The sequence below is a fragment of the Cyprinodon tularosa genome, unplaced genomic scaffold (genome assembly GCF_016077235.1).
Source record: "Cyprinodon tularosa strain WSP-4 unplaced genomic scaffold, ASM1607723v1 ctg731, whole genome shotgun sequence".
Lineage (NCBI taxonomy): Eukaryota > Metazoa > Chordata > Actinopteri > Cyprinodontiformes > Cyprinodontidae > Cyprinodon > Cyprinodon tularosa.
In genome coordinates, this window is record NW_024039487.1 from 233,678 (window position 1) to 260,889 (window position 27,212).

Genomic DNA, 27,212 nt, shown 5'->3' on the forward strand with positions numbered 1-27,212 from the left:
GCTGTAGAGGTTGTGTTTTTTAGGGCAGCTATCTTATATTGTGGAGTCCAGCGGGTAATTGGTCTTTTACAAGTTTCCAAGTCATGGAAGAAATCTTAATATGCTGATAATATTTGGCTATATTTATTCAAAATGTGCAATCCTCCTCTCGATAAATTCATAACAAATCTGCTAAGTGGTCACTATCATTTTTTTTTAACAGTTCATGAAATATTACTGGGTCTCATGTTTTGTTATATTACCAAAAGATGTCCAAGACCAACGCATAAAAACAGGTGTTTTATGATTTCAAGGCATCATTAAAAGATCCAGCAAAGCTTCCCAACAGATTTAAACGTCAGATAAAGAGCAATGAGGAAGAGGTTTGTTACATATTAACTCCAGTAGACTTTATACCCCTCAGTGTGACATCAAGAAACCTTTAGACCTTGGTGCATTTACCTAAGGTAAGATGAAAAATAACTTTTTCACTTGACAAACTTTAATTTGAGCCAGTATTTCCTTCTGCTAGTTTCAGGCCTCAAGATGGACAACATTTATGAGGATGAAAGTGACATTTCTTTCACTGTAAAGGTAATGTGTTTTTTAAATCCAATACAGATGGTTGACCTCTAGGTTATATTGAAGTATTTAAAATTTGAGCTATCTAGGTTTATTTTAAGGCATAGCTGTTTCTCAGAAACGTTATTTCCGGTCTCTTTAAACACAGTTTGTTGGCCGGATTGAGGTGGTCCGCCCTTCTGGATTTGAAATCCTGGAGGAAGCTGCTAGAAGCCTAAAGGTCAGGAATTGCTGCCTTCTGCTGTTTCTTTGATTATTCTCTGTGCTGTTTAATTCATGTTCTATTTCTTCACTACAAACTATCCATGGAGGTGGTAGTATTATTCTAAAGCGAACATTTAGGTGGATGAAGCTTGGGTGTTTAAGAAGGACAATAATCCGAAAGACAAACGCTAGCTAACATTAACCCTTGGAGGAACCTCACTGAAGCCCAATCAGCAGCTGTTTATGCCAAAAGCTTGTTCATAGCGACCAAAACAGCAGGGCTTTTCTGCAAGGCACAATTAGACTAGAATAGAATACATTAAAAAGGAATAAAATATTTATTCATTTATTTTTTTAATAAAAATATTATATATCTTTCTATTATCCTTTCCATATAAACTATTGGAAAGATACGAATTTTATTAAAAATGACCTTACTCTTATTGTAAAATGGGCATCCTGCCTAGAAAATCACCACTGTATGATGCCACCTCCACCATCTATTATTCCATGCGTGAAGAATCTCAGTCACCCAGGTCATAGTCATTCCAAAGAAGTTACAAAATAAACCACTGGACTTTGCTTTCCAAGTTTGGAGACGTTTCGCTTTCTATCCAGGAAGCTTTTTCAATTAAAAATGTCTTAATTAGCGTTGAGTTCAAAGCTTTATAGAGTAGACCAACGAAGCCTTGTTATGGCCTGGAAAACAAGCAAACTACACCAGAGGAACAGGTCCATTCCTTAGTAATGGGGAGTCATTCAGGTCTTTGTTAGCCTGCAATACCCGATACTGGCCTATGTCTCTAAAAAGGAGAGTCCTTAGGTTCATTGTTGGCCTGGCTAACCAGGCAAGATGTCTTGGTCCCCTGCATGGCGATTAGGATTATGATAGTGGGAAGGAATCAAATCTATCGCTGCGTTGTAAGTTTTTGAGAGCTGAAACCTGAGTCCACTGTTTAAGGTTATTTTTTCTCTCTTAACACAAATGGCTTCCTTCACAGCAGTTGGTTTGAAAGGGGTGGAAACAGCCAGGCAAATTAGCTCCTAGGCAGCTCCCACATCAGGAGATGAAAGAGTGCACATACAGTTAATCATAGTAAGAGAAACAGGACTACACTGAAAAACAGGCCAAGCTCCATCATCTATAAACAAAAGTGCTGATGGCAGCAGCACAGCTGATATTTAAATATTGGATGGTGTCACAGCCAAACAGGAACAGAACAGATGGAACCACTATGATGAGAAACAGCAGAGTGATTGAATTAACAATTACTGCAGACTGGAAGAATAGAGATGAAATGAAGCAGAATGATTAAAAAGATGTCCCTACGTCCTCCAGTAGTTTAAGCAGCACAACTATAGAGATAGCTCAGGCTAACCTGAGCCACTCTACCTATAAACTTAATCAAAAAGGAAAGTTTTAAGCCCACCTTTAAAAGCAGACAGGGTGTCTGTCTCATGGACTAAAACTGGTAGTTTGTTCCACAGGAGAGGAGCTTGTTAACTAAAAGATCTGCCTCCCATTCTACTTCTAGAAAATCCAGGAACCACTTGTAAAACTGCCGATTGAGAGCAAAGTGCTCTGATAGGAGAACATTTATTTCTCTTTATTTGGTAATGTCTAATGAGCTTATTTTAAAAAGTCCAAATGGTTTGCGGTTGGAATGTACTGACCATGGTGACATTTTCAATAATTTTATATCCAGTAGAGCTTTATATCCAGAATTAGCCTTGGTCAATTGAGAAATCCTGTCGAATTAACAGAGTTTAATAAAAGTGGAGTTGGGTGAACAGAGGAGATCAGATGCATCTAAGCTTTAAGTCTTAGAGCATTAATAAATATATAGCTATATTGTTTATATTATTCAATTAGAAATTTCACAAAAATGTCTGAAAAAATGTTTACACTTTGTTATATTTAAGATTTTTTTCTTAAAGAGTAGAAGATAAAAGTGAGGATGTGTGAATACGTTCTGATATTCTGCCTACCAGTATGTGTATTTTGAAACCTGTGTTAATCGGACAGTCTTTAATACACTGGATCTTGTTAATCTAATTTCTGTTTTAAAGTTTATTAAATTTGTTTATATTATTACCATACTGATTTAAAAGACCCAGAGAAAAAAAAACCAAACGCATTAAGTAAATCTAAAAAGAAATCCTCAAATCAATCTGACATTCATGCTGGTGATGATGAGAGACAAAAAAATACAATATTTTTTGTATCTTTGTGACTCTGTTGATATCCTCATTCAATTTTTGTCATGTATTTCAAATATAACATTTTCTAAATGTTTTTCTATGCCATTTAATTTTTTTCTTAATGGTTAGCATGTCCAATATATTTAAGTAAAGTCATCCATTTCCTTATTTAAGGTGCCTGATAAATTCAACTCAGAAAAGGCAGCAAAGAGGAGCAAAGTCAACATCTTCTTGACGCTGAGTGGGATTGACATTTTGGAAAACAAAACAAAGGTGTGTGAAATATGCGTTCTGATGCAGTTAAAGGAATAGTACACCCAAAACATGATTAGCCTTCATTTTCTACTCACCTCCATGCTGAACAACACTCTGGAGTACTTTTTTGATATCTCAAATGCATCTGGAGATCTGGGAGGCTTCTTGCTGTCTGCTGACATTCAAATAATGGAGGTCCATGGCGCCCGAGACAGAAAGGTCCATAAAAGTCCACAAAAACGTGTCAATATTCCTCCATACTGCTCGTCCAATGTAATCCAAGTGTCCTGAGTGGGTAGCATCCAGAATTTACTCGAAACGAAGTCATTTAGAATGTTTTTAGAGCATAAACAGTAGTGTATAGGATTTCCTAATAGCGCCCCCATGCGCGCTCGCGATTCTACGGAAGCCGGCAGACCAAACCAGCGCATTCAGCTCGGCAAAGAACTCATGCTCTTCCTCAACACTGAAGTCCTCAGACATTTTTCTTTCGTTGTTTCTTTCTTTGCACAGGTAAACAGCACATTTCTTCTTCTACGCTTGCATTATCGGCAGACCAGACGCTGAATGCGCACTTTCTTCCGGTTTGGTCTGCCGGCTTCCGTAGCGTCGTGAGCGCGCATGGGGGCGCTATTAGGAAATCCTATACACTACTGTTTATGCTCTAAAAACATTCTAAATGACTTCGTTTCGAGTAAATTCTGGATGCTACCCACTCAGGACACTTGGATTACATTGGACGAGCAGTATGGAGGAATATTGACACGTTTTTGTGGACTTTTATGGACCTTTCTGTCTCGGGCACAATAGACCTCCATTATTTGAATGTCAGCAGACAGCAAGAAGCCTCCCAGATCTCCAGATGCATTTGAGATATCAAAAAAGTACTCCAGAGTGTTGTTCAGCATGGGGGTGAGTAGAAAATGAAGGCTAATCATGTTTTGGGTGTACTATTCCTTTAAGGTTTTCAAATTGAATTGTTTAATCTGAGGCTTGTATCTGGAAGTGAATGTTAATTCAAAACTGATGTGCATTGCAAAGATGTTTTTTATTTCAAAAGTGCGAAAATCACATTCCTCTGTGCAAATGATCAGCTGTCCTTATTTTTGTTTACTTATAGCACACTTAAATATGTGGAGGGACCATTTAAAAGTAGGGCCCTATAAAATCCGTTTTATTTTTTCCCAAACTCCGTTTTAATTTTTGAAAATTCTGTTTTTTCTGTTTTAATTTTGCGGATTCTGTTTTTTTTACCCTTTACTGTTATTTCAGTTGTAAAAAGAATGTGCTTTTAATGGTAATGATTAAAATGTACACAAATAAATAGGAATTACCTTAAATTTCTTGAGGTAAAAAAAAAACACATTTACTCAGTACTTTTACAGCATGATGCAACATAACACTGTACTAAGTACTAAGTATTAACAAAATATTAATGGTTATGAACCAATTGTTATAAATAAAATTGCTCCATTAGCTTTTTCAAGTAAAAAAATAAAATAGGACCTCTCAATTGTCATCATGTAACAGACAATCCTTGTGAGCTAACTTTCTTCATTTAAGCTTCCCATCTACTGTATCAGAAACATCACCATTGAAATACATGATTGCCAGCCTCTCTGTATTGAGTTCAGTGAGTGTCTCTCTCTTGTCTGTGAGAAGAGTTTTGTATTTGTTGAAGCTCCGTTCACAATCAACTGAGCTGACTGGGAAGTAGATGAAGGCCACAGCCATCTCTGCAACTCTTGGGAATCTTGCACTCAGGCCTCTCCAGTAGTTTGCAAGCTCCATATCAGTTGGCAGGGGGTCCCTGGAAACACCTTGCTGATAGGCCAACCACTGCTCACTGAACTCTGCTGATGGGTTTGCAAGGGGCTTCAGTGTTGAATAGGCTTCAATTTGCTTTTTCATTGCTGAAGCCTGCCTGGGATCAAACACCCAGGCCATCCTGTACACATCTCTAGCTGGATGTGTGTCCCAGTGCTTTGAGTACTTTGTGAAAGCCAAACGAAAAGCATCATAGAGATTGTCCAGCACGTCCTTCTTCTCTTGAAAACTAATTTTTTCGTTATTGTACTTCTCCTCCTCACATGGATTTTGGATGACAAGGGGTCAGTGCATCTATTTTTGCGCTTCCAATAAATGGAATGTTGACAAAACTTGCAAAACAATAGTTCACCTGACACATAAAAGTCATGAGGGTCACGAGGGAGTCGCCATTTTTTCAGTGTTTTGAAGGGGGAGGGTGAGCGGTAATGACCGAGCGGGAGGGGTTGGGTTGCCCAGATTTGCGTCCCCCGCTGTGCATTTCCCCCAGACGTACGTTCTTCTCCCACACAAAAACAGAATTTTATTTCAAATGTAGAAATTCCGCGTTTACACTAGATTCCGCGTCAATTTGCCAATTCCGCGATTCCCTGATTGCGGAAATTATAGGGCCCTATAAAAGTGATTAATTAATCTAATTAGCCATTCTTCTGAATGCTGTACAACAGGAGAGGATATGTTTGGCATCACTGTGCTCTTGTCATGTTATGGTCTATCACAACTATATCTTTGCTTTTCTCCAAAATACCCTCACATACAAGAAAAGTGTTGTTTAGAACATTGTAGCAGGAATAGTTCAACAAAAACATCAAGAGGAGAGTTCAGTGCAAACGCAGCAAAATCCAGGAGCACAACTGTCTTCTGCTCTGATGTGTGCTTAGAACTATATCAGTTCAGGTGCATATGAGCATATCTGCAAAGTATGCAGCAAATAATCAATGTTTGTCTACCAAAACCAGGTAAAATTAGACAGAAAATTAAGATTCAAGCACAAGTGTAGGAAGTGTATAAAGATTTTTTTTTTTTAGGTAGTCCATCAGATTGTTTTAGACGTTTTCCACCCAAGAAGAAACAGATCCGAGAACAGTTTGGGCATGATTCACGGGTTTTCTGAAAAGATGGAGATCTCTGTGTCCCCGAGCAAATGTCATAACCAAGTGGCTCATTAAGATTTTAGTCCAGTGGTGAGAAGTTTTTCCAGGTCTCCACTGAGTCCATTTTACCAAGTTATAAAGAATCATCAACAAATTCCACACAAACATTCAAACTGTATAACATTACCTAATCTAGTTGCTTTTCAGTTGATTAGGAAATTAAGATACTAAAAAAGTAATGAAGCCCACACAAAATAATAGATTTGACATCCCATCAAAAACTTTGAGCCATCGCTATTAATGTGTCTATCAAAGCCTTATTTGAAATGTTTTCCTCATCTTTGTCCCACGTAGTTTCTCCTGTACTCATGTCCTCTCTCCACGGTCTCCTTCTGCGCCGTCCTGCGCTCTTCACCCAAAGTCTTTGGCTTTATAGCTCAGCATCCTGCAGCAGACATGTACCACTGCTATCTGTTCCAGAGTCAGAAGTTTGTGAGTTTCCCTCTATGGTGCTAACAAAATCTGTAAGGGGACTACAGGATATAACAAATAACTTGGATGCTTTCTTGAATCTTTTCAGGCTCCTGTGCTTGTCTCTCTTATCGGTGATGCTTTTCGAGCCACAAAAAAGGAACACAATGTCAGAGCCGGGCGAGATCTCGTTGTGGAGGCACTCAGACACAAGGTTGGGCTTCTTTTTCATGCTGCAAAAAATAAAACATTCACTGCAAATTGTCGTTTTCAGTATGACCGTATTGTACTTCTTTGTTTCTTTAAGAATAAAGTGCTGCAGAGAGAGAACGAAGAGCTGAAGAGGAGGGTTGCACGACCTCATATCTATGAGGCTATGTAACAGCAGTCAGACACACCTGTGCACTGTGGATAAAAACAGGTGAAGTAATTTAGATGGTTTTATAGCTATAGATAAGAGAAAGCAGGTGAATGACAACCTACATACAAAATACTTGCAGAATAATAAAAAGATAAAACTAGATTTTAATTTGAAATTATTTCTAATAATACAAAGAATTCAAATATGAGGGTATGATCATAGTTTTCAGCCTTGGCTTTGACCCTAATGTTCATTTTTTTCATTTAGCAAAAGGTTTACGATTGTACTAGAAGGACCTAACTGAAATGCTTTCAAGGGATGTTTCTCAAATCCGTCCGCAAATAAGCATTTTAAAATATTTGATCAAAGATTTCAATGGCTTGATTTTTTTATTATATGCTCACACATGTAAGAGAACTGGGAAAAAATTAATCTGGCAATTACAAAACTAGATGGTAATATTTGCATTGATCACAGAGAGTTTTATTTTTGACATGTCTAATGTAAATACCATCAAATAAAACATACATATTTTCAAAATATGACTCATTTTACTTTTTTTGTAATTTTTTATTAGTAAAAAAATTACTAATGGCCACTCTCGGCCATCCCCTGGTGGCGCCCTTGTGCATGGAATAAGGTTTCAGGATCACCCCTGGCCATTTTTGGAGAAGCATCCCGCTGCAGCCTGCGGGAAGGCGGGGCTTGACATCAAGCCCCGCCCACATCAAGTACAGCCATATTGGAAATTCTTCTTCTTCTTTTCATTAATGGCGGATTGCAAGTAACTTTTAGGAGCATACCGCCTACTGTACACGAGTGTGTAGCAATATTTTCTCTACATTTATTAAATTCTATTTATTAATCTTGTGTCTTTAAGAAAAGTAAATAAAGCTTTCCTTACTCTATAAATATCCATTATGTTTCCTTCATTTCCTAATATTCCTTTAAGACTCCATTCTTTTCCTGTCCTTCCAACAATTCTTTTCAGATTTTCTCTTTCAGATTCATATGTTCTACAGTTCATTAATACATGTTCTACATTTTCTTTCTCTCCACATCCTTCACATTTATCATTACTTTTCTTCCCTATTAAACGTAAAGTGTAATTTAAATAGGTGTGTCCTACTCTTAATCTAGTCATAATTATTTCTTCCCTTCTGTTTCTCTCATCAATATTTCTAATTAGTACTGACTTTTGCACTTTATATAATTTTCTCCCTTATCTTCATTCCACCTTTTTTGCCATTCTTTTATTTATTTCATTTTAATACATGATTTCCCTTACCCTTTCCAGAAAGGAATTATCATCTTCATTGTCATTTCTAAAGCCCTTTTTGCTAATTTATCAGCTTTTTCATTTCCTTTAACCCCTTCGTGAGCTGGAACCCAGCAGAACCAGACATTAATACCACCTCTATATAATCTAAATAAACTATGCATAATTTCTAATACTAACTCTTTCCTATTATTTCCTTCTCCCTGGATACTTTCTAACACTTCTTTAGAGTCTGTACATATCACCACCCTGTCTGGTCGAACCTCCTCTACCCACTGTAAGCTTAATATAACTGCCATCCCATATTGGAAATGCTGACCGCTCTTGCCTATAGGCGCTGGCGAGAGAAATGGCTAAAAAAAATGTGTTATGTCACATGGTATGTCTGTCACGTGGTATGTCCTTTTTATTTTTAAATCTTTATTAAATTTTCAGATGTTAAAATAACATTAGTAACAAACAGTCTAAAATAAACAGCAATAAGGAATTATTATGAAGATGTATTTATCTATCCTCAAACCCTATGAAAAACAAATGTCATAAAATGTAAATTAAATTAGTAGTTTAGAGACAAATGTAAATTACATTGAGGACACATTTATTTATCCAATAATTGTCATACACGGTGGTGTCGTTAGGGCTGTTGCAGTAGATTCTGGACAGATTCCCAGTCCATCGCAGATTAAGAAAAAATCTATCCATCAAATTTCTGACCCGCTTAATCCCTCATGGGGTCGCGGGGGTTGCTCGTGCCTATCTCCAGCGTTGATTAAGAAAAGCAATATAACCAAATACTTGCTGGTGCGGAAGTTCAAATAATAATATAATATCAGTAGACCCCGCATTGGCTGTCGCGGCGCAGGAATTACGGCCGCCATATTGGGGCGGTCGACCTGCTACTCAAACATGCTGAATCAAGCTGAACACACTAATGATGCCTCAGCACTGTGCGGCGTATTTTTGTTTAAATTTACAGACTATTTACGTCACGGCTCGAGGGATAACTTTTCACAATTAAGATGAAAACATATCTTTACATATATCTTTATATATTCCCTGCCCTGTTTACGTCAGCATTTCCAATATGGCTGTCCTTGATGTGGGCAAGCCCCGCCTTCCCGCAGGCTGCAGCGGGATGTACTTGGCACTTTGTTGTGTATGTATATGTCTGAGGTCTAAGTTTTAAAACTTCCAGGTGATTTTTTTTTTTTTTACAAACTAACTCGAGTGCTTCACACCAAGCCTAGAACACACCGGAGCCCTGGATAAACGGAGTTTGTCTCTCCACACCAATTGCTCTGCTCCTCCTGTGACTCGGTTCTAACTTTCCGGGACAAAATGGCCCACTGTCATCAGTCTGTAAACAGCTTGTAGTTTGGGAGGACTGCTCCCTGCTCCGGCGGCCGCCGCCATGGGGCTGCGGTGTTCTCGGAGCGGCAGCAGCTTTTCTCTTCACCCAGAGAGACGGACAGAGGGCCGGTTCACAGAGCACACAGAGTCCGATAACGACTCTCTGGACGGGCTCGACAGGCGAGACGATATCGCCCAGTTTCCATACGTAGAGTTCACCGGCAGAGACAGCATAACCTGCCCCACCTGCCAGGGCACCGGCCGGATACCTTCAGGTGAGTGGGGAATCAAAAAAACTCGCCAGGAGTTATTTGAACACACCCTGACTTTGTTCCTTTTTCTACAGAAATGTTACTTTCCATAACTGCTGACATTGCCTGTATTGTTCCCCTCATTAGAACAAGTGAATGAGCTGGTGGCGCTGATCCCCTACAGCGACCAAAGGCTGCAGCCGCAAAGGACGTGAGTGAACAGCTTCCTCTGGGCTTTCGATATGATAGGAATGCTGAATTCAATGTTGCATTCATTAAATATGGCATTTTGGATCGCTTCTGCATTTGACAGTTTTCCCTTTTGACCGAATTGTCCCATACAACTTTTCCCTTTCCAACATGATACTGGTGTTACATCTTGGAGTAATGACCAATATCGGTAACAATTATTCTTTTATTACTTATTCCTATATCTAAAATTCAAAAGAAGGTATAAACAAGTGATATTACTAATTTTTTATTAGTGATATTTACTGATCATAGAGATGTACCGATCCAATACTGGAATAGGATATAGGCACCGATATTGACTCATCGGTTCAGTTGGAAATCGAATAATTTCTTCTTCTTTTTTTTTTATCAATATCATACACAACAATAGAGTTACAGTGATCTTTGCAAGTTTAAGGCACCTGCTATATTCAATATTTCATTTTAAAATATGAGTTTGCAGTGCACTCTAAAAGGAATTATTATTTATTCCTTTTATCTGTACTAGGGATGGAACGGTTTATGAAAATCGTACGAACCGTTCGGTTCGACTGTCTCGGTTCGATTCGCGTGTGTTGCGTTCGGTTCATGCGCTGCTCCTTTTTCTCATAGGCGAAGTGATTACACTCCAGAGTAGAAGGTGGTGGTACTGCGACCAAAGCCAACCACCACTGGTAAACAAGAAGAAGCGAAGCAGAGTAGCCGGGTGTAGCAGTAAAAAATCAGTTGTTGTGGAGAATTGTGTGGGTATGGCAGGTGGGAAAGAACAGGAGATGGAAGACGCGCCAGCAGCACTTTATAGGTCTGCTTTATGGGACCACTTTACATTTAGAGTGACCTACGATGACGGCGGAAAGAAAGTTGTGGATAAAAGTGCAACAGTGTGCAAGCATTGTGCAAAACGTTTTGTTTGTATGCTAACAGCAACACGACCAACATGTCAGGCCAACAATCAACATATACCGAACCGAAAACCGTGACCACGAAACCGTGAACCGAACCGAACCGTGGATTTTGCAAACCGTTCCACCCCTAATCTGTACAATGTACACTTCATTTGTTTTTAAATAAGATGGGTTACATTTATATCAGTGTTAATCTGTTACAATAGTTTTGACAATATTTATGTCAAACTTGATTCCCTCATTCACATGCTAAGATATTCGGTTAATTTAAGAGCAGAAGCTGATTGGCATCAGCTGAGAAGCTCAAAAAAGCTATTGGAACGGATCAGAAAATATCAGATGGATGCTTCTCTATTTATTAACCAATGGGTTACATTAACTAAAGCATAAGTATATTCTGCAATTGAAAAAAAATATAAATGATAAATTAAAGGATGGGAAAGTTGTACATGTCATGTTTTCACACACAACTGTTTTGTTAGTAGAAACGCACCTCAGTAATGGAAAATCCTTTTATTAGCAGTACTTGGTTTGATATGTGGGATTTAATCAGATTTATGTGTGTTGCAGGAAACTGTATGTTGTCCTTTCGGTGGTGCTCTGTCTACTGGCCTCTTCGCTTGTTGCCTTCTTCCTCTTCCCCCGCTCCGTGGTGGTGGTGGATGCTGGAGTTCGCACAGTGACCGTGCGCTTTAATCACTCCAGTGCCAAAGTCCTAATGAACATGACGGTAGGTTTCCTCCTATAAGCCTATGTTTAAACAACTGAGCAGTTGTTGTGTTGTTGACCAATCCTGTAGCCAGTGTTGTGCAGTTACACAGTTGAAAGTATCTCTGTTAATTTCAATTCAGTTCAGTTTATTTATATAGCGCCAAATTCACAACACATGTCTTCTCAAGGCACTTTACAATTTAACCAGATCATACAGTCAAATTGATACAAAGTTTTCTATCTAAGGAAAACCAGTTGATTGCATTGACTCAAATACAATCCCTTTTAGTAGTTTAAATAAATTTCAGAGCTGTTTTCAGCATCAAATAGCTTTTCAGTTGTGAAGCTATGTTTGTGGCCAAGTACCGAGGTAGTGTAGCCTGACAAACCAGACAAAATGTAGGGCTGGGTATTGTTCAAAAATTTTCAGTTCCGGTACCGATACCGGTTCCTGAACGATACTTTTTTCGATACCAGTTTTGTTTTATAATATCAATTTGAGGAAAAAGAAAATTACACAACATAAAAAAGTACAAATCTTGAGTTTTATTTCAAGCTCTGATTTTTCCATTTACATTTTTCCTCTTGTATAAAAAAAAAAAAAAATCAGTGTCTAATATTCACTGTTACATTGTGAGGACCTTTTTACTTAGCAGTTTTCCTTTAGAAAAATTACCATGTCTGACAAACAAACCAGTTGAATGGGATCCTATTGACAGTGCACGGCTGGTATGTGGGGGTCTGAGCGGCTCCGACAGAAATATTGGAAGGCAGGATGAACTGACTGCACTGATTAAGTTTTCAGGTGGATTTTCCCACTGATCACTGCAAATATAGCTGCAAGGCAAATAAAGGATAGAGTAGCTCCGCCCAACGCGTGTCAGAGCCAATTTTCGACCACCCGTCAGAAGCTGGTACAAGCAGCAAAAAGGAAGCAGCAGACGCGATTTTGCTGCTCCTGCTGTGTCCAGTTTGAAAGCAGCATGATTCACTCTGCTCTGGCTTTGCTCTGCCCACGGGCTGCTGAGAGGAGGATGGTCGCGCTGGCTGCGGTCCGCTCTTCTTGCAGTCAAACACCAAGCAACTTTCTGCTCTTAAATTATTTCCGTGCATGATGTATTGCATTGCGCACTATTGGCATCAGTGTTAATAAAGTGAAGCCGCACTTTTGACCTGGGGGGGCATTTTAAAGGGGTTCCATGACGCTCGCAACCAGTTCACAACAGATACACATGAACCCTGGCTGTAGGCGTGACCACCTGAGTATTTTTCCTGGATGACGCAATCACGTTAAGTGTTAAAGCCAATCACCGAAACTTGGTACCGAAAGACGAGGCATGTTTCGATACTCTGTAGAACCGAAGCATTTCGGTCGGTACCATAAAAGAACCGAAGTTCGGTACCCAGCCCTAACTAAACGTGAGATAAAATGTGTAATTTAGCCTGGACCCGATGAATGAGACATCGGAAGATTGTTGATGAGAACAACCCGTTATTTTTCAAACCATGTCTGTGCCTATTGGCCAACCCTCTGACCAATGAGCACAACTGACTATAATGTAGTAAGCGTGACAGAAAGCTTTCTCAAGCACAACGCTTGAGAAAGCAGCTTTTTCGTCCCACCCTTAAAACCCCGACCACTTTGCATCCAGAAATTCAAAGCACATCACTGCGTTGGGATTTACCCGCCAGTTCTAGGGCCTGGGGCATTGATCGAGGCTAGACCAAACTTGTTTTTATAATGATTGCAACATGCTCTGATCTAAGAGTCCATTCACCTCTTCCTGTTGATGTGGGGGAGAAAATGACTCGGCGAATAGAGTTGCAGAGATGAGACTTTGGTGGCAGATGTTTTTTTAGAGTTAAACAGAAGTTTATGCAGAGTCAAACACCTTTAACTTTAATATAAGATGGGACCTCCCAGCTGTGCATTTGAGGAGGCAATTTTGTTTTTGTTTATTTATATTAATAACCAGTCTTTTGAATTGTTGGTTGGTCTGCCCTTTAATTCCAGGTATCCCATAACTTAAAATGGTAACAACCAAAGTAAAACAAACATGCATAGCAAAGAGTAAGATCAGAACTGTTATTGTAGAGCAAAGCCAAACTTTTAAACCTCTTAAGGTTTAATAGACAGAGTTTGTTTATTTAGTGATTTTAGCATTTATAGCATTACTAAGAAAGGAGCCTATTTTGAGAATAACCAGGTCCTTCTATTTATATTTGAACATTAAACTTTCCAAGTTTCCAGCTAGAAAAACGGTGAATAAAGCCCCTAAAGCTGTGGTTATCAGGACCCTCTTTCCTTTATCTTTTAGATGTGCCTCTGCTTTAACACACCTGAATTAAATGAAGGTATTCCCTCCTCAGCAGCTATCAAGTAATGCAGAGGTCTGTTTACCAACCATTGAGTCAAGTCAGGCAGAGACACACCAGGACCAAGGTCAGAGAGCCCTGCTCTAAAGTAAAAGTTAATTCTCTGGAAGTCGGCGCCCCAGTTCAGCATCCAGTGTGGCCGCCATGTTCTAAAGCCAGCTGTTCTGACAGCTTTTATCTCATCGACACCATAATTATGCCATCAGTTTGTGCACATGTCCCTTTTGTGCCTAAAAGCTTGAAACAGAGAGGACCTCAATTTCATCTTTAGTTGGTAGAATCAGTTAAAATTTCAACAGTTTGCAAATCTGTCTTGACTGAGACTCTTAACTCTGAGATGTCTTAAATCTTTCCAGCTTGTTTCTTGATGTTGAGACCTAAAAAAATAAAAAGCAGCAACTTTCCTGTCCTCTGTTGAGCTTTCCTAGTAGCTGCTGAAAGTCTTGCTTCTCTCAAATCTCTGACCAGCTTTTCACTGTTCGCTGCGGATTAGTTTAGATTTCTTTTGATTTTGGCTGCCAGATAACTTTTTGGAACATCAATGATCATAATGTTAATCACTCATGATGTTAGAATGTGTCCTTAAAGGATATTTCTAAAACCTTTTTTTTTTTTTCTGGCATTTATAAAGTTAATCCTGATGGGTTTTATTTCCTTTCTAGAGCACGCTGAATTTCAGCAACCCAAACTTCTTCTCCGTGCTTGTGCAGAGCGTGAGCTGCCAGGTCCTCTACATGAAGACAGTGATTGGGACTCAGCAGCTGGACAACGCCACCACCATCCAGCCTCTCAGTCACAGCCAGGTGTGTGAATACGTTAAAAAATGGGCAACTGTCTCAGGAATGCATTTACATTTTCTCTAGGATTTTTTTGCAGTGCTGATTCACAATGGAAAGTGTCAGAAAGCACTTTACAACCAGACAATTTAAGTTCAGAAATATTTTACACAGGCAGAATCCAAGTCATCTACATGCATTCCAAATCATTCCAGTTCATTATTTCAGTTGGGTAAAACATTTTCAGTCTAATTAAACCCAGAAGGTTGCACTAAGTCATTGACTTGCAACAACCGCACCTGAAAACAAGCAGAGGGGAGGAGGCAATTGTTTGCTTAAAGTTGTTAATCTTCCCTCGTACTCGGCATGCTACACGCATGCAACAGGGGGACATTACCATTATTATTGCTTAAATAACTGGAATCTGTACGCATCGTACCCGGTGGTATGTTATGTTACGAAAACAAAAGGCTTTTGCAGTGGAAAACACGCTGGAGGCGTGCATGCCGAATGATCCAACTGGTCAGCATTCATCTGTCAGTGAAGTCCATGAATGTATCAAACCACTACTGGTAACTCTTCAGTGAGCCGCTCCGTTCACATATTCCCTTTCAGAATAAACACACACACCATTCTCGTCTTGCTATATATATGTAGTGTGGTCCATATGTTGACTCCCATTGATTTTTAGTCATTTTCAGCCCTAACCCTAAAATAAGTCTTAAACATTCCCAATGTATTACTAACCTGAACCATAACCTAAACTCTGTTCAAAGAACCAGCAAAATGTTCTCACTTTGGTACAAACGGTAAATCAGAAATATGGTCCTCGGTCTGTTGTCAAGATGGGAGCACGCACAAACCCTAAAGAATCAGATGAAAATAAAACACAGAAAAATATGGCAACTTTTGTTACTTTAGGGCTGTTACTAAAAGTCGGCTTCTCTGTTTTTAAAAGAGGAAGTTGGTTTATTTTGTTTGATTAAACTGCATGTTTGCAGCTTGATTTTATCTCTGCTACTGTTGTTGCACAAATGGCACAAATGCATTGCAAAGTATTTATGAGCGCAGGATTTTCTCTACTTGCACTCAAGATGTCTAATATTTGCATTCAACAATCTGCTTTCTCTCAAATGTATGCTGTTCTCCAAATCTTCCTTTCTGAATAGATATTTTCACCTCTCATTGACTTCCTTCTCCTTGTGCGCAAGCCAGTCTGTTGGAGTCAGAAACATCTTCGAAACCCGCTGGCTCTGCTTGTCGATTTCTTTTCTCTCAGACTGGGGTCCGATTGTCGCATTGCAACCTTTCCAGCTAACAGAACAACTACTTTAGAAAGAGTGCGCATCTACTGAAAGAGTTTCTTCTACTGAGTTTGTCTGTTACTGCTTACTGATAATAAAAATTGCTTTTCATATTTTATTTCTTTTAACCTTATTGTGTGCTATTGTTTTTGAAATGCTTAAGCTAGATGTCAGCCATCGCAGTAATGCCAGAAAAAATATTGCCTTTATATGTATTTTTTCAGTCGACCGCCCCGACTTGCACAAAGTAGCCCATTCATCTGCTTGGCTTTTATTTATTTCTTCAAGTCAGGAACAATGGTACATTTATTTTTAACCCTTTTTCTCAAACAATGCAGGTCAGGTTTGGAAACTGAACATTTATACTTAATATGTTAAAATCAGGCAAACAGATCAGAAGTAAACCACAACATTTAATTCTGATCAGTCCTGAATCTGTACTTCAAATGTTTGGTTTTAAATGTTCTGGGATTCAAGACACAAAATCCCAGTACATTTCAAACCAAACAAGAACCTTAGACAGAGGTGGTGCATCCTAAGGACAAAACCCCCAAACTAAGATGAGTTGGGTGGTGCGTGCAGTTAAATGCAGTGAGGAATGCTTTGATCTTTATATTGGAGAAACCAAAAAAACTCTCGACACATGACGCATGGCTCAACACAGGCGAGCTATCTCCTCTGGACAAGATTGTCCACCTACACCTTAAGGACAAAGAACCAGAATGTTCACATTTTGGACAAAGAGGACAGGTGGTTTGAAAGGGGTGTGAAGGAATTCATCTATTGTAAAAGAGAAAAACTAACCTTAAACAGAGTGGATGGACTCCCCTTTACAGAGACATGGGTGAGTTTCGGGTTTTGCAGGCCAACAACGACCTCAACAACTTCCCATTACTAAGGGGTGGACCTGTTTTCGGTTCAATCTGCATGATTTCTAAGCCATAACAAGGCTTTTATTGGGCTACTCTTTAAGCCTCTTTAAGCACTCAATGCTAATTTGGACATTTTGAATTGAGAAAGCTTTCTGGATCGGAAGCGAAACATCTGCAGACTTGAAAAAAAAAAGTTAAGTGGTTCGTTTATCAAGTTTTTCAGAACATGTGATCAGTTATTCTCTCTAATCAGGTCACCGTGTCAAACTGCTGTGCAAATTTTAAATCTCACTCCATATTTTCCTTTGGGTTTTCTTGCCCAACTTTTTTTTCTCAGTTTCTAATGTAAAACACTGTAAAATATCCTTTACAGCAGGGGTTTTCAATGTTTTCCAGGCCAAGGACCCCCAAACTGATGGTGAGATAGAGTGGGGACCCCCTATATATTGTATGAAATTGTCAAACCTGTCCTATAGTAACCCTATTACAAATGGAGTCATGTAACCAAAGTAATTTTGGGGATTATTAAAGTATTTCTGATTCTGATTCCTGGTTGATGGGACAGGTGTTGTGAATGAAACGGTGCCCAGCTTGAAAGAGCTCCTGTGTGTCGCCGAATGTGTGCATTGATGACTGAAAGACATCTTCTGCCTCCATTTATCTGTTTACTACAGTCTGTTGAATTCATGTTTGTGTTTAAGGCATTTCAATTAGTGGAAAAAATTGCAGGGGGAATGTAAAAAAAAAAAAAAAAAAAAGTCTTATCAACCAAAATTTTTGAAACCCCCATGCAGTACCTCTGTGGACCCCTAGGGGTCGCGGACCCGCTGTTGAAGACCTCCGCTTTACAGTTTAGCAGTGTTGTGCCTGAACGCGTTCATTGAACGAAAGTTCATGAACTCGTTCATATTTTGGGCGAACGTGAACTGAACGTACTGCATTACTGCCTGATGAACGTTATTGTGAACTCGTTCATTCTGGTGTCTGTGATCGGCACGCTCTCTCAGTTCAACTTCGTTCAATAGGTTGCCAGATTTCTATAGAGCCCTCCAGGCGAAACCCCGGCTAAATCACACCGTAAGCAGGCCTTAATATGTAGCGGGAAAAACACCCAATCTGGCAACACCAGCTACCAGTGTCGTAGCCTACAGCCGCGTGCGTCATCAAAACAAAATGCAGCGTGAAAGCCACAGCAGCATGGAGGCGACCGTGGATGCGACAAAGCAGCAGTATGATCACTTTAAACAGTTTTATGACCAGGTGGTCGGTGAGGATGATGGCAACAATCTTACATTTCTCTGCAAACTTTGCCCGCCGGCTTTCAGTAAAAAAATCCGCACTTGTATTCTGGTGTAATTTTCCAGGATTCCAGTATTCCTTTTTAGTATGTACTGAAATGAAATTTCAAATGGAAAAAATAATTAAAATAAAAATAAAAAACATTTGCACCTTAAAGACTACTTTCCTGTTTTTCTTTTAATAATTCCTCATAAAAAAGACCATTCAAGCAGCACATTTTTCCTGATGTTTTTGAGAATATACTGTAGGGGTGAAAGCTGCAGCTGCTACTAGTGTGAAGTGAATGGACAGCAACAAAGCGTTAAAGCAACAATGGGGAAATGCTGTCCCCTCAATGCTAATGTAAACCCTGGTTGGATAAGGATTCAAAACTGGATATGAAGATGAAATCTGACGCACAGTTTCAGAGTTACAACTGATAAAATATTGCTGTCTGTGGTTCTACAGTAGGCTATGGTGTAATTGAGCAATATATGAAAAAAAAAAAAAAAAAGAACTATGAACTAGTTCATTTTTTGGAACTGTGAACTTAGTTCAAAATTTTGAATTATGAACTATGAACTGAACTAGTTCATTTTAAAATGTGTGAACTGAACTTTGAACTAGTTCACGTAGAAAGAGAACTTTCCCAACACTGCAGTTTAGGAAGTAATTCTAGTGGTATTTTCCAGTAATATTCTAGTAATCAAGTAATATTTTCTTGGTAAATGCAATAAATACTTTTATTTTTATTTTTAAGATATTAAAATGTTAAAGGTTTTTTTTTTTAATGAGATATCTCAGTTTTGTCCACCATTTTGAAGCTAGCATAAAATATTCCTTGCTTCAAATTGATTGTCATGGTTGGCATTTTGGTTGTGAGGTTTCCTTTCCCAGTTTTAACAGCTTTAAAGCCGCCAGTGTTATCTTCATCCTGCTATACATGTTTGGTGTCTAAATGTCAATATTAGGTTTGAAACAATTAATCGGATTAATTGTGATTAATCATTATTGAAATAATCTTTAGGTAACTTACTAATCGATTAATCATTAACTGGAGTATAGCTCCTCTAAAACATGTCTCTGTTTTTTTTTCTTCACAAATTGAGTTTATATTTGTGGATTTTTTTTTTATTGTTTTTATTAAAACACTATACTAATCCATAGCTTTTCAGCCTTTTTTTTCATGCCATTTATTCATACTTGTACCTTTTTACAGGTGAACTATACAGTCAGCGTGGAGATTGGAACTAGTGCACCTTATGTCTAGTAAGTGTTGCAACCAATTTCTGTTTAAATAAATTTTGCAAATCAAAATAATTGTGAATTTTTCTATGTTTCTTTCCCCCCAGTCTCTTCTGCACAATGCCCAGCATCAAGGTCCACAACATTGTCGTATTTATACAGTAAGTGTTAACTTTCAAAGAAATGTTTTAGTTATTTTGTTAAGCACTAGGGCTGAAACAATTAACCAGATTAATCCATTATTGAAATAATCATCAACCAATTTAGTAATCGATTAATAATTAACTGGAGTATAAAGACTCTAAAACATGCCTTTAGCTGACAGAGCAACCACTTAATTATACAAAAGTTGTAAAAATATAAATATTTTGCATTTAAGATAAAAAAAAAAAGAAAAATCTGTCATCATGTTCTATCCAGAACTCCTAAAGTAGAAAAGTTTTAGTTTCATCTGATCTAATTCTGTTAAAAAAAAAAAAATCTTCTTTAAGGAACCTTTTGCTATCTGCTCCATATATCCTCCAGGTACATTTATAGAATAATTTAGGAAATGTTCTATGATAGAAAAATAATTTTTTTGCAATACTTAATAAAACTTGCTGTAAACCAGCTTTCCTGATTTAATGTGTAACTTCAGTTGATTAGAATAACACCTTCAGTTATTTTTGCAACGTTATAACAATAAGTCTGTGGTTATGTTCTAGCCTGATAAACCTAAACTAAATAACACATTTAGTCTGTCCCGCATGAATGAGACATAAAAAGGTTGTTGATGAGAACAACCCGCTGTCTTTCAAACCATGTCTGTGCCTATTGGCCAATGCTGTGACCAATAAGCGCAACAGTAAGTTGGTGGGGGAGTGTAAACAAACAGCCTGTCGGTAAAACGACAAATACATACGTCTTAAAAATTAATGAGCATAGAGCCTCTTCCTGCTCACATTTCAATGAAAACCCAAAGTCTAATTCTTTCAAAACTGATTCCAAAGCAAAGAGAACTGTTCAGGAGTTGTTGCCATCTTTCTTGTCGCAGCTTTGTCGTCACGCCCTCAGAACCCCGCCCACTTTTTATCCAGAAATTCAAAGCACATCTCCTCGGTGTGCGGGTGGGGCTAATTTACTAGGCTAGTAAAGTTCATGTAATCAGACAGATTTTATGCCTCTGCTGTTTCCCAGATTACAGTGTCTCACTTTGCTTTAGTTTGAGGCTCATTCAGCATTAAAAATGTTTCTGTAGTAAAATAATTCAACCCCTTGATTTGAAAAATCTTAAGGTTAGCAGACTGCACTTCTATCCAGCTACACTTAAAGGCACAATATGCAACATTTTTCAGTTAATTAATGTGTTCCATATCGTTTTGGATGATGAAATGAGTCATTTCAGGTTGAACAAAGGTATTCTCGGCCGCCCTGGTGGTCTGTGGGGGAAATACCGCACTTGCAATTGCAGGAGCACCGACCCGCACCCACAGGCTCAGAAGTCTCGCGAGAGTCAGTCTTGCTTTACGGCGAGAACTGCTACACGCCCCCAGTTAAAAGCATTCTCGTTGCTAGCACAGTGGCGATCTTTGTGCAGTTATGCTACGTTCACGCAGCAAAAGCAGCAAAATCGCGTCTGCTGCTTCATTTTTGCTGCTTGTACCAGTTAGTTCTGACGCGCGGCTGAAGCAGCTTTGCTGCTCTGGCTGCGGTGCAAAAGTGTGTCTGACACGCGTTGGGCGGAGCTTTACTATCCTTTCTCTGCCTTGCAGCTATATTTGCTGTGATCAGTGGGAATAAAGTAGTTTTAATATGTGTTTAAGTGAGAAAATACACCTGAAAACGTAATCAGTGCCGTCAGTTCATTCAGATTATTATCCTGCCTTCAATATTTTTTCTGTCGGAGCCGCTCAGACCCCCACATACCAGCGGTGCGCCGACAGTAGGAATCTCTTCATCAGCAGCCAGAGGCGACCCGGCCAGAGGCTGCTGTATTTTCATCTAAATAATCCAAACTGCATATTCTGCCGACAGATTTCTGCATTTTAAGTTAATTTAGGTGTCAATAAACTGTTTAAGAGGAGTGATCATAGCCTCTGATCATCAGCGCTGTTTCTCTCCCTGCGTCAGATGATTAAACGCGCCTGACGCGCTGCTTCAGCTGCTCAGACGCGCTGCGACTGCTGCTCAAAACGCACCGCGGGACCTTTTGCTGCGCCTTGACGCGCGTCAACCATTGACTTTGCATGTAAACTCGCTGCTTCTGTCGCGCCAGTTGCGGTGTGAACGCAGCATTAGTCATTCGTTGCGTTCGCCTGTCTGCTAAGCTCAAAACAACCGCGCCTGGCTTGACGGAGAAACCAGGAGAACAGCTGTGCATATTTACGACAGTGCACTTTTACATTCGCCCTCTGGGGGGAGCCTCGCTGGAAAATCAACACCGGTTGCATAGTGTACCTTTAAGTGTCTAATTTTATTTGCTTTGCATCTGAGTCAGACCCTGCATTTTTCTTCTCAGGATTCAGTTTTTGATTATAATAACATGGTTTGTTTAGCTAACATTAAGGGCCGGATTTATCAAGATCCAATTTTGCGTGCAGTAATTTGCGCTCGCAAACTGGAATTTTGCGCGAGGGGCTGAACCATGGTTTGCGGGTGATTTAACAAGAGTGATTGCGTAACTGGTGGAAGGTGCAAAACTGTTGGAGACGCCCTATTTAAATGATGGTTTTGCGCGTTTTGTGGTTTGCGGCAAAGTAGTTTGTAGTCTGTACAAACTAGTGCATTAAGAAATTTAAATATTACAGTGACCCCCAACAAAAAAAAAAAAAGTAAATATATATATATATATTTATAAATTGGCAACCTTTATTCCCTAAGGTGGTATGTGCTGCAGTAAAAAGAAAAAAAAAACAAAAAAAAAAAAACAGGTGTTTTGTATTGGCCTGTGACTGTGGATGGGATCCCCGCAGCATTTGGCACGTTGCTCCACAGGCGCAGGGGGAGAACCCCGACCCCGTCGGACAGCACTTCTGAAAAAACGAGATTGGGAGATCCCAGCTCTCGCTCCAACCGTACGCTGGAATGACCCAGATGCAAAAAAGTGCAATGTTGCAAGGAGTTTTGTGATATCTGGTATTGCGTGGGTCCTCCTTGCGGCTGGCTCCAAATCCATTCGGAGTTCCCCCAACAGCTCCAAAATGGCAATGCTGGATAAACGATATGTTTTGATGATCGTTTCCTCGTTCATTGCAAAAATATTCACACGGAGTGAAAAAATGCGTTCTCTGCGTCTCCTTGCTTTATTTCCATGTCTCCTTCTTGCGACAATAACCGCTGCCATGTGTGCGCAATTACGCATACAGACCATTTGCACCTTCTTTTGAAACGTGTTAAATATAGAGTCAGATACCGTTAGCAAAATTGCGTTCAAGTTTGATAAATCACTTTGCGAGTGCTAAATTAATATATTTACATGTTCTCCTCCCACAAGACGCACTTTTGCGTGTAAACGCCCCATATTGCATATTCATTGCAGAAAAAGTACTAAATGGATCAGAGGCGCTATTTAGCACGTTTTAAAGACCAAATGCTTTTAGCACGCTGTTGATAGATCAGTTTGTACATTTTTTAGCGTGCGCAGTGAAATAGCTCACGTTTTAATACACGCAAACCTTTGATAGATCCGGCCCTAAGTGTCATTAGTTTCTTTATCAACTTTTTGATTTATTAGGTTTTCTGTTATAAGATAGATTTCATTGAATACTCTCTGGTTGTTAGTCCACATGACTTCCTCACGCCAATTTAATCATTGCTTTTAATATCACCTTGTGTGAGCAGACAAATGATATGATCAAGTCTAAAGTCCTTCATGCTTTTCTAATGTTGAGTACAAAGTCATTAAATCTAGGACTTGAAGGACTGCATGACCTGAATCCACTCTTGTCCATATTTACAGATAAATTTACTAAATCAGTGAAAGGTCTCCATTTATGATGTAATCAAGAAATTAAACTTACTTCAAATTTGATTCAAATACAGAGTAGAGTCCTACAGAACCAGGGCAGTAACTTAGCTGCAGTGGAAGAAAATCAATCTTTATAAAACCAGGGGAAAAAATCACGGAGTAGATGGGAGCACAGATCTAGAATAAGACACATTAAAAAATGTAGAAAACCAACAATCCTATTTCAACTGAGCTGCAGAACAAAAGGCTCTTTTACAGCAAATATTAGCTATGCTGTGAAATTTTGATGTAACATATGATAAATGAAGTACTTTGATAGTATAAAGATATTTAGGAAAAAATATATATCAAGATTTTTGTCTGATGTTAGGTTCAGTTGTCCTGAATTGTGGCTCTTCTGTCTCTCTTTCTAAAGCCTGTTTGTTTTTACTACTATGCAGTTACATGCAATTTTGAGCTTCATACACAAAGAGCAGATTTTTCCTTTAAAAGTTGAGGCTCTGAAGCAAGCAGAGGACATAGAAATGTGCGAGTTCAGCTTTATTCTGGGAGCTGTCTTCACGGCTACAGCTGGTTTTCTTTGGTCCACATCAGTTGATAAACTTTGTAACCTTTCTGGATGGTTGTTTGATTTTACAAACCATAACCTTTGCTTTATTGTTCTGTATCCCACAATGCTTCACAAACCTACCAACAGTCTCACTAGGAGGGTTTTTGTCCGAACCCTCAGAGCAGTTTCTGTGTTTTAGACAAAAGTAAAACCACAGGTGAAAAAAATACCCTGAAAAAATATAATGGAAATACAGGAAGAAGTTGCTTTGTTCTCAGCCAGTCAAAAACATGGAGCATTCCACGGAAAGACCTATTTAGGATAAAAAAACAATAATTGTAAAGCTGTTAAGGGCCTAGGTTTACTGACCCTCCCATGGGGAAATTGTTGAGTTAAGAAGTTTTTTGATTCATACCCCTCTGCTTTCCTGCCTGTTTTCAGAACCTCAGTGAAAACCTCATACATGGTGCGGACATCCCAGAACAGCCTTGAGGCATACCGCTACATAGACTGTGGCTCCAATACTTCTTACCCCTGGACTCAGCAGCAGCACAAGCACGTCACTGCAAGCCCCTCTCTGCTGTAAGGGCGGGCAGAGGGGTTCCGCGAAGGCAGGAAAATCAACTCTAGATCCAGAAATCTGCAACCAAAAAATCCCTTTAAAAGAAGCGGTTTGGTTGTTCTGTTCTGAATGGCCAAGTGAACATATTATTTCATTTCTGATAAATATTAATTGCTTTTAGTGCCTTCTTCTATGTCTTGGGTGGGAGTTTTCTCTTTCTACACTTTCAGTTAAGCTAAGTATCACAAATGCCAGTCCAGAAAGAGGTTTTGTTCATTCAGAGGCACAGGGGCTCACATGATGACAGCGGAGCGAAAAACTCAGTGATTCACTTCCAGCCCGTCTCCTCATTTAGGTACAACAGAAAGCTCTTTTCTTTAGTGGAAAATTGTCGAAGTTCTCAGACAGATACCTAAAAGTTTTTGTGGAAGGAATTTGCACTGCTGATGTTGTAAACTTATTTCCTAACACTGTGTTGAATGATTCCTGCTGACTTCTTTCTTCAGGAATAGTTAATAAAAAAAAAGAAAAAAAAAAAACGGGAATTGATGTTTGTACTTGTCCTTGCTTTCCAATTGAAAACGGCTGTTGAATAATTTTAACTACCGTAATGTAATTGACCTCTGTATATCCGTGCACCTTGATTTTTATAGATTCAGAGAGCTAGTGTTTATGGACTTTTGTTTAAACATAAAATGTATATAAAGGTTCTTGATCAGTGATTTTCCAGAAAAACACAAATTTGTTTTTTTTTTTTTGTTTTTCACATTTATTTTTCTCTGTCCTTCAATTATACGGGTGCCTGGAAATTGTTTCTCACATGTTAGCTCATTTTTCCATTTGGTTTTCAAACTGAAGACACATATGGTCAGCAATAAGACTATTACACTTTTTTTAAGGGGCTTTTGTCAATTGCTGAAATCTGGTGATTGTTGTAAGGGAGGAATTTTTCATTTTTTTGGAATGTTATTTAATGAAAAGCTTGAAAGGAATGGTGAATAAATTAAAGCTCAACTGTTTTCCAAAGTGTTTTGATGTATTATTACAGCCTATACCTCCTAAATGATGCTTTATGAGGAAAAAAGAAATTTCACTGTTTCACTTTTGCAAAAGGTGGAAATATATTTAGAATCCTCAAAATACACAGTCTGTAGTTAAAATCTGAAATTCTAAATAGTAGTAGATGTGCATAAATGCCATCCATCCAGTTTCTCCCGCTTACTCCTTGTCAGGGTCGCAGTTTGGCCGTGCCTATCTCCAGCTTTCAATGGGCGGGAGGCAGAAAACACCCTAAAGAGGTGGCCAGTCTGACGCAGGGCAACACATAAATGATCTCAGAATAAAAAATGATTAGGGTATGTCCCGCTATGGACTGGCAACCTGTCCAGGGTGTACCCTGCCTCTCAGCCATTGACAGCTGGAGATAGGCACCAGCACCCCTCGCAACCCCAATTTGGACAAGCGTGTCAGATGATGGATGGATGGGGTATGTCCTTTACTTGAAACATAAATATGGTGTCTATTGGCTATAGGAAGGCTCAGCAAATGAAAGCAAATCCATTTCAAAAAAATTTCAGCTTTATTTTACTCAAAATTTAACTTTATATGAAGAAAACAGTTCTGCATTTCTGCTCTAGCATTAAATAAACAGCTAACTTAATCCAGTTGTCATTGACATGACACTGAAAAATTCTACCTTTTTCCTCTTTCAACATAAATTGATCACTATAAAAGAGAACATATGTGGTTGAAATCATTGCCATTTTGTGAAAGTATTGTCTGACTCCTCAACATAGTAACCCACCATTCATAAATCTGCAAAATATACAGCAAGATTCTGCTGAGAAAAGCTGTCAGATCATAACGAGGTGTTTGGATGGGCTAGATAAGTTTCTAAATGTCAAGAATCTCCCTTACAAATGCTTCTTTACCACCGGTGCAGAGCTTGATCCATGTTGGCATCAGATGGATATAAAGGTCCATTGTCCTTGTAGAAAGAAAAACGTCAAATACCTAGGGGAAATCCTGTAGGATGCAAAAGTCTCGAAAGAAGACAGCTAGTTCAAATATATTTCCCCAAAGAATTCTTGTTTCTGATCAATTTGGAAATCTAAAAAAATCACTTGTCCAGGGAACAAAAGTTCAGTTCTGTCAACCAGCTTATTTTGAACATAGACTAGTTTCATGGTACAATGCATGTTTTACAGTTCTGCCAAAGGACACAAGAAAGAATAAAGAGAGGGTTTGTCCTTCTCAAACAACTTTTCCATGGAACTGTTCTGATTTGCTGTTCTGTCAGAGGTGATATAGTTTATAGTAAAATTTTGGTTTCTGGTCAAGATGCTCTAGAATTTAATTCTGCTTTGAATCTGTTAGTTCTCCAAACAATTGACATGAATAGTTCATTATCAGTCCAGATATTATTGATATATGTGGAAATTGATAAATGTGGAAATTACAAAGGCTTTGATAAAGTATCTTAACATTTATTAGTGTAATAAGTGAAGTATTTGTTAATAAAAGCCTCTAGAATGTATAAAGTGTTGGCTAATTGTAAACAATAATCCAATAAAATGTAACCATCACCTATTGCACTCAAAA

The 27,212-nt window shown here is 38.8% G+C and overlaps 2 protein-coding genes across 2 annotated transcripts; both read left to right on the plus strand.

The window, feature by feature from the left end:
* Positions 1 to 358: 358 nt before the first annotated feature.
* Positions 359 to 7,517, plus strand: LOC119772909 (PTB domain-containing engulfment adapter protein 1-like). Its single transcript, XM_038269609.1, has 7 exons — positions 359 to 446; positions 512 to 573; positions 710 to 781; positions 3,142 to 3,240; positions 6,498 to 6,635; positions 6,724 to 6,828; positions 6,922 to 7,517. Exons 2-7 carry the CDS (start codon positions 526 to 528, stop codon positions 6,994 to 6,996), a joined length of 537 nt encoding a protein of 178 aa, XP_038125537.1. The 5' UTR covers positions 359 to 446; positions 512 to 525; the 3' UTR covers positions 6,997 to 7,517.
* A 1,888-nt stretch (positions 7,518 to 9,405) lies between these two features.
* On the plus strand, positions 9,406 to 25,637 carry tmem106c (transmembrane protein 106C). Its single transcript, XM_038269631.1, has 7 exons — positions 9,406 to 9,879; positions 10,003 to 10,066; positions 11,562 to 11,721; positions 14,741 to 14,881; positions 19,528 to 19,577; positions 19,661 to 19,714; positions 24,491 to 25,637. The coding sequence occupies exons 1-7, from the start codon at positions 9,666 to 9,668 to the stop codon at positions 24,633 to 24,635; spliced, it is 828 nt and encodes a 275-aa protein (XP_038125559.1). The 5' UTR covers positions 9,406 to 9,665; the 3' UTR covers positions 24,636 to 25,637.
* Positions 25,638 to 27,212: the final 1,575 nt, after the last annotated feature.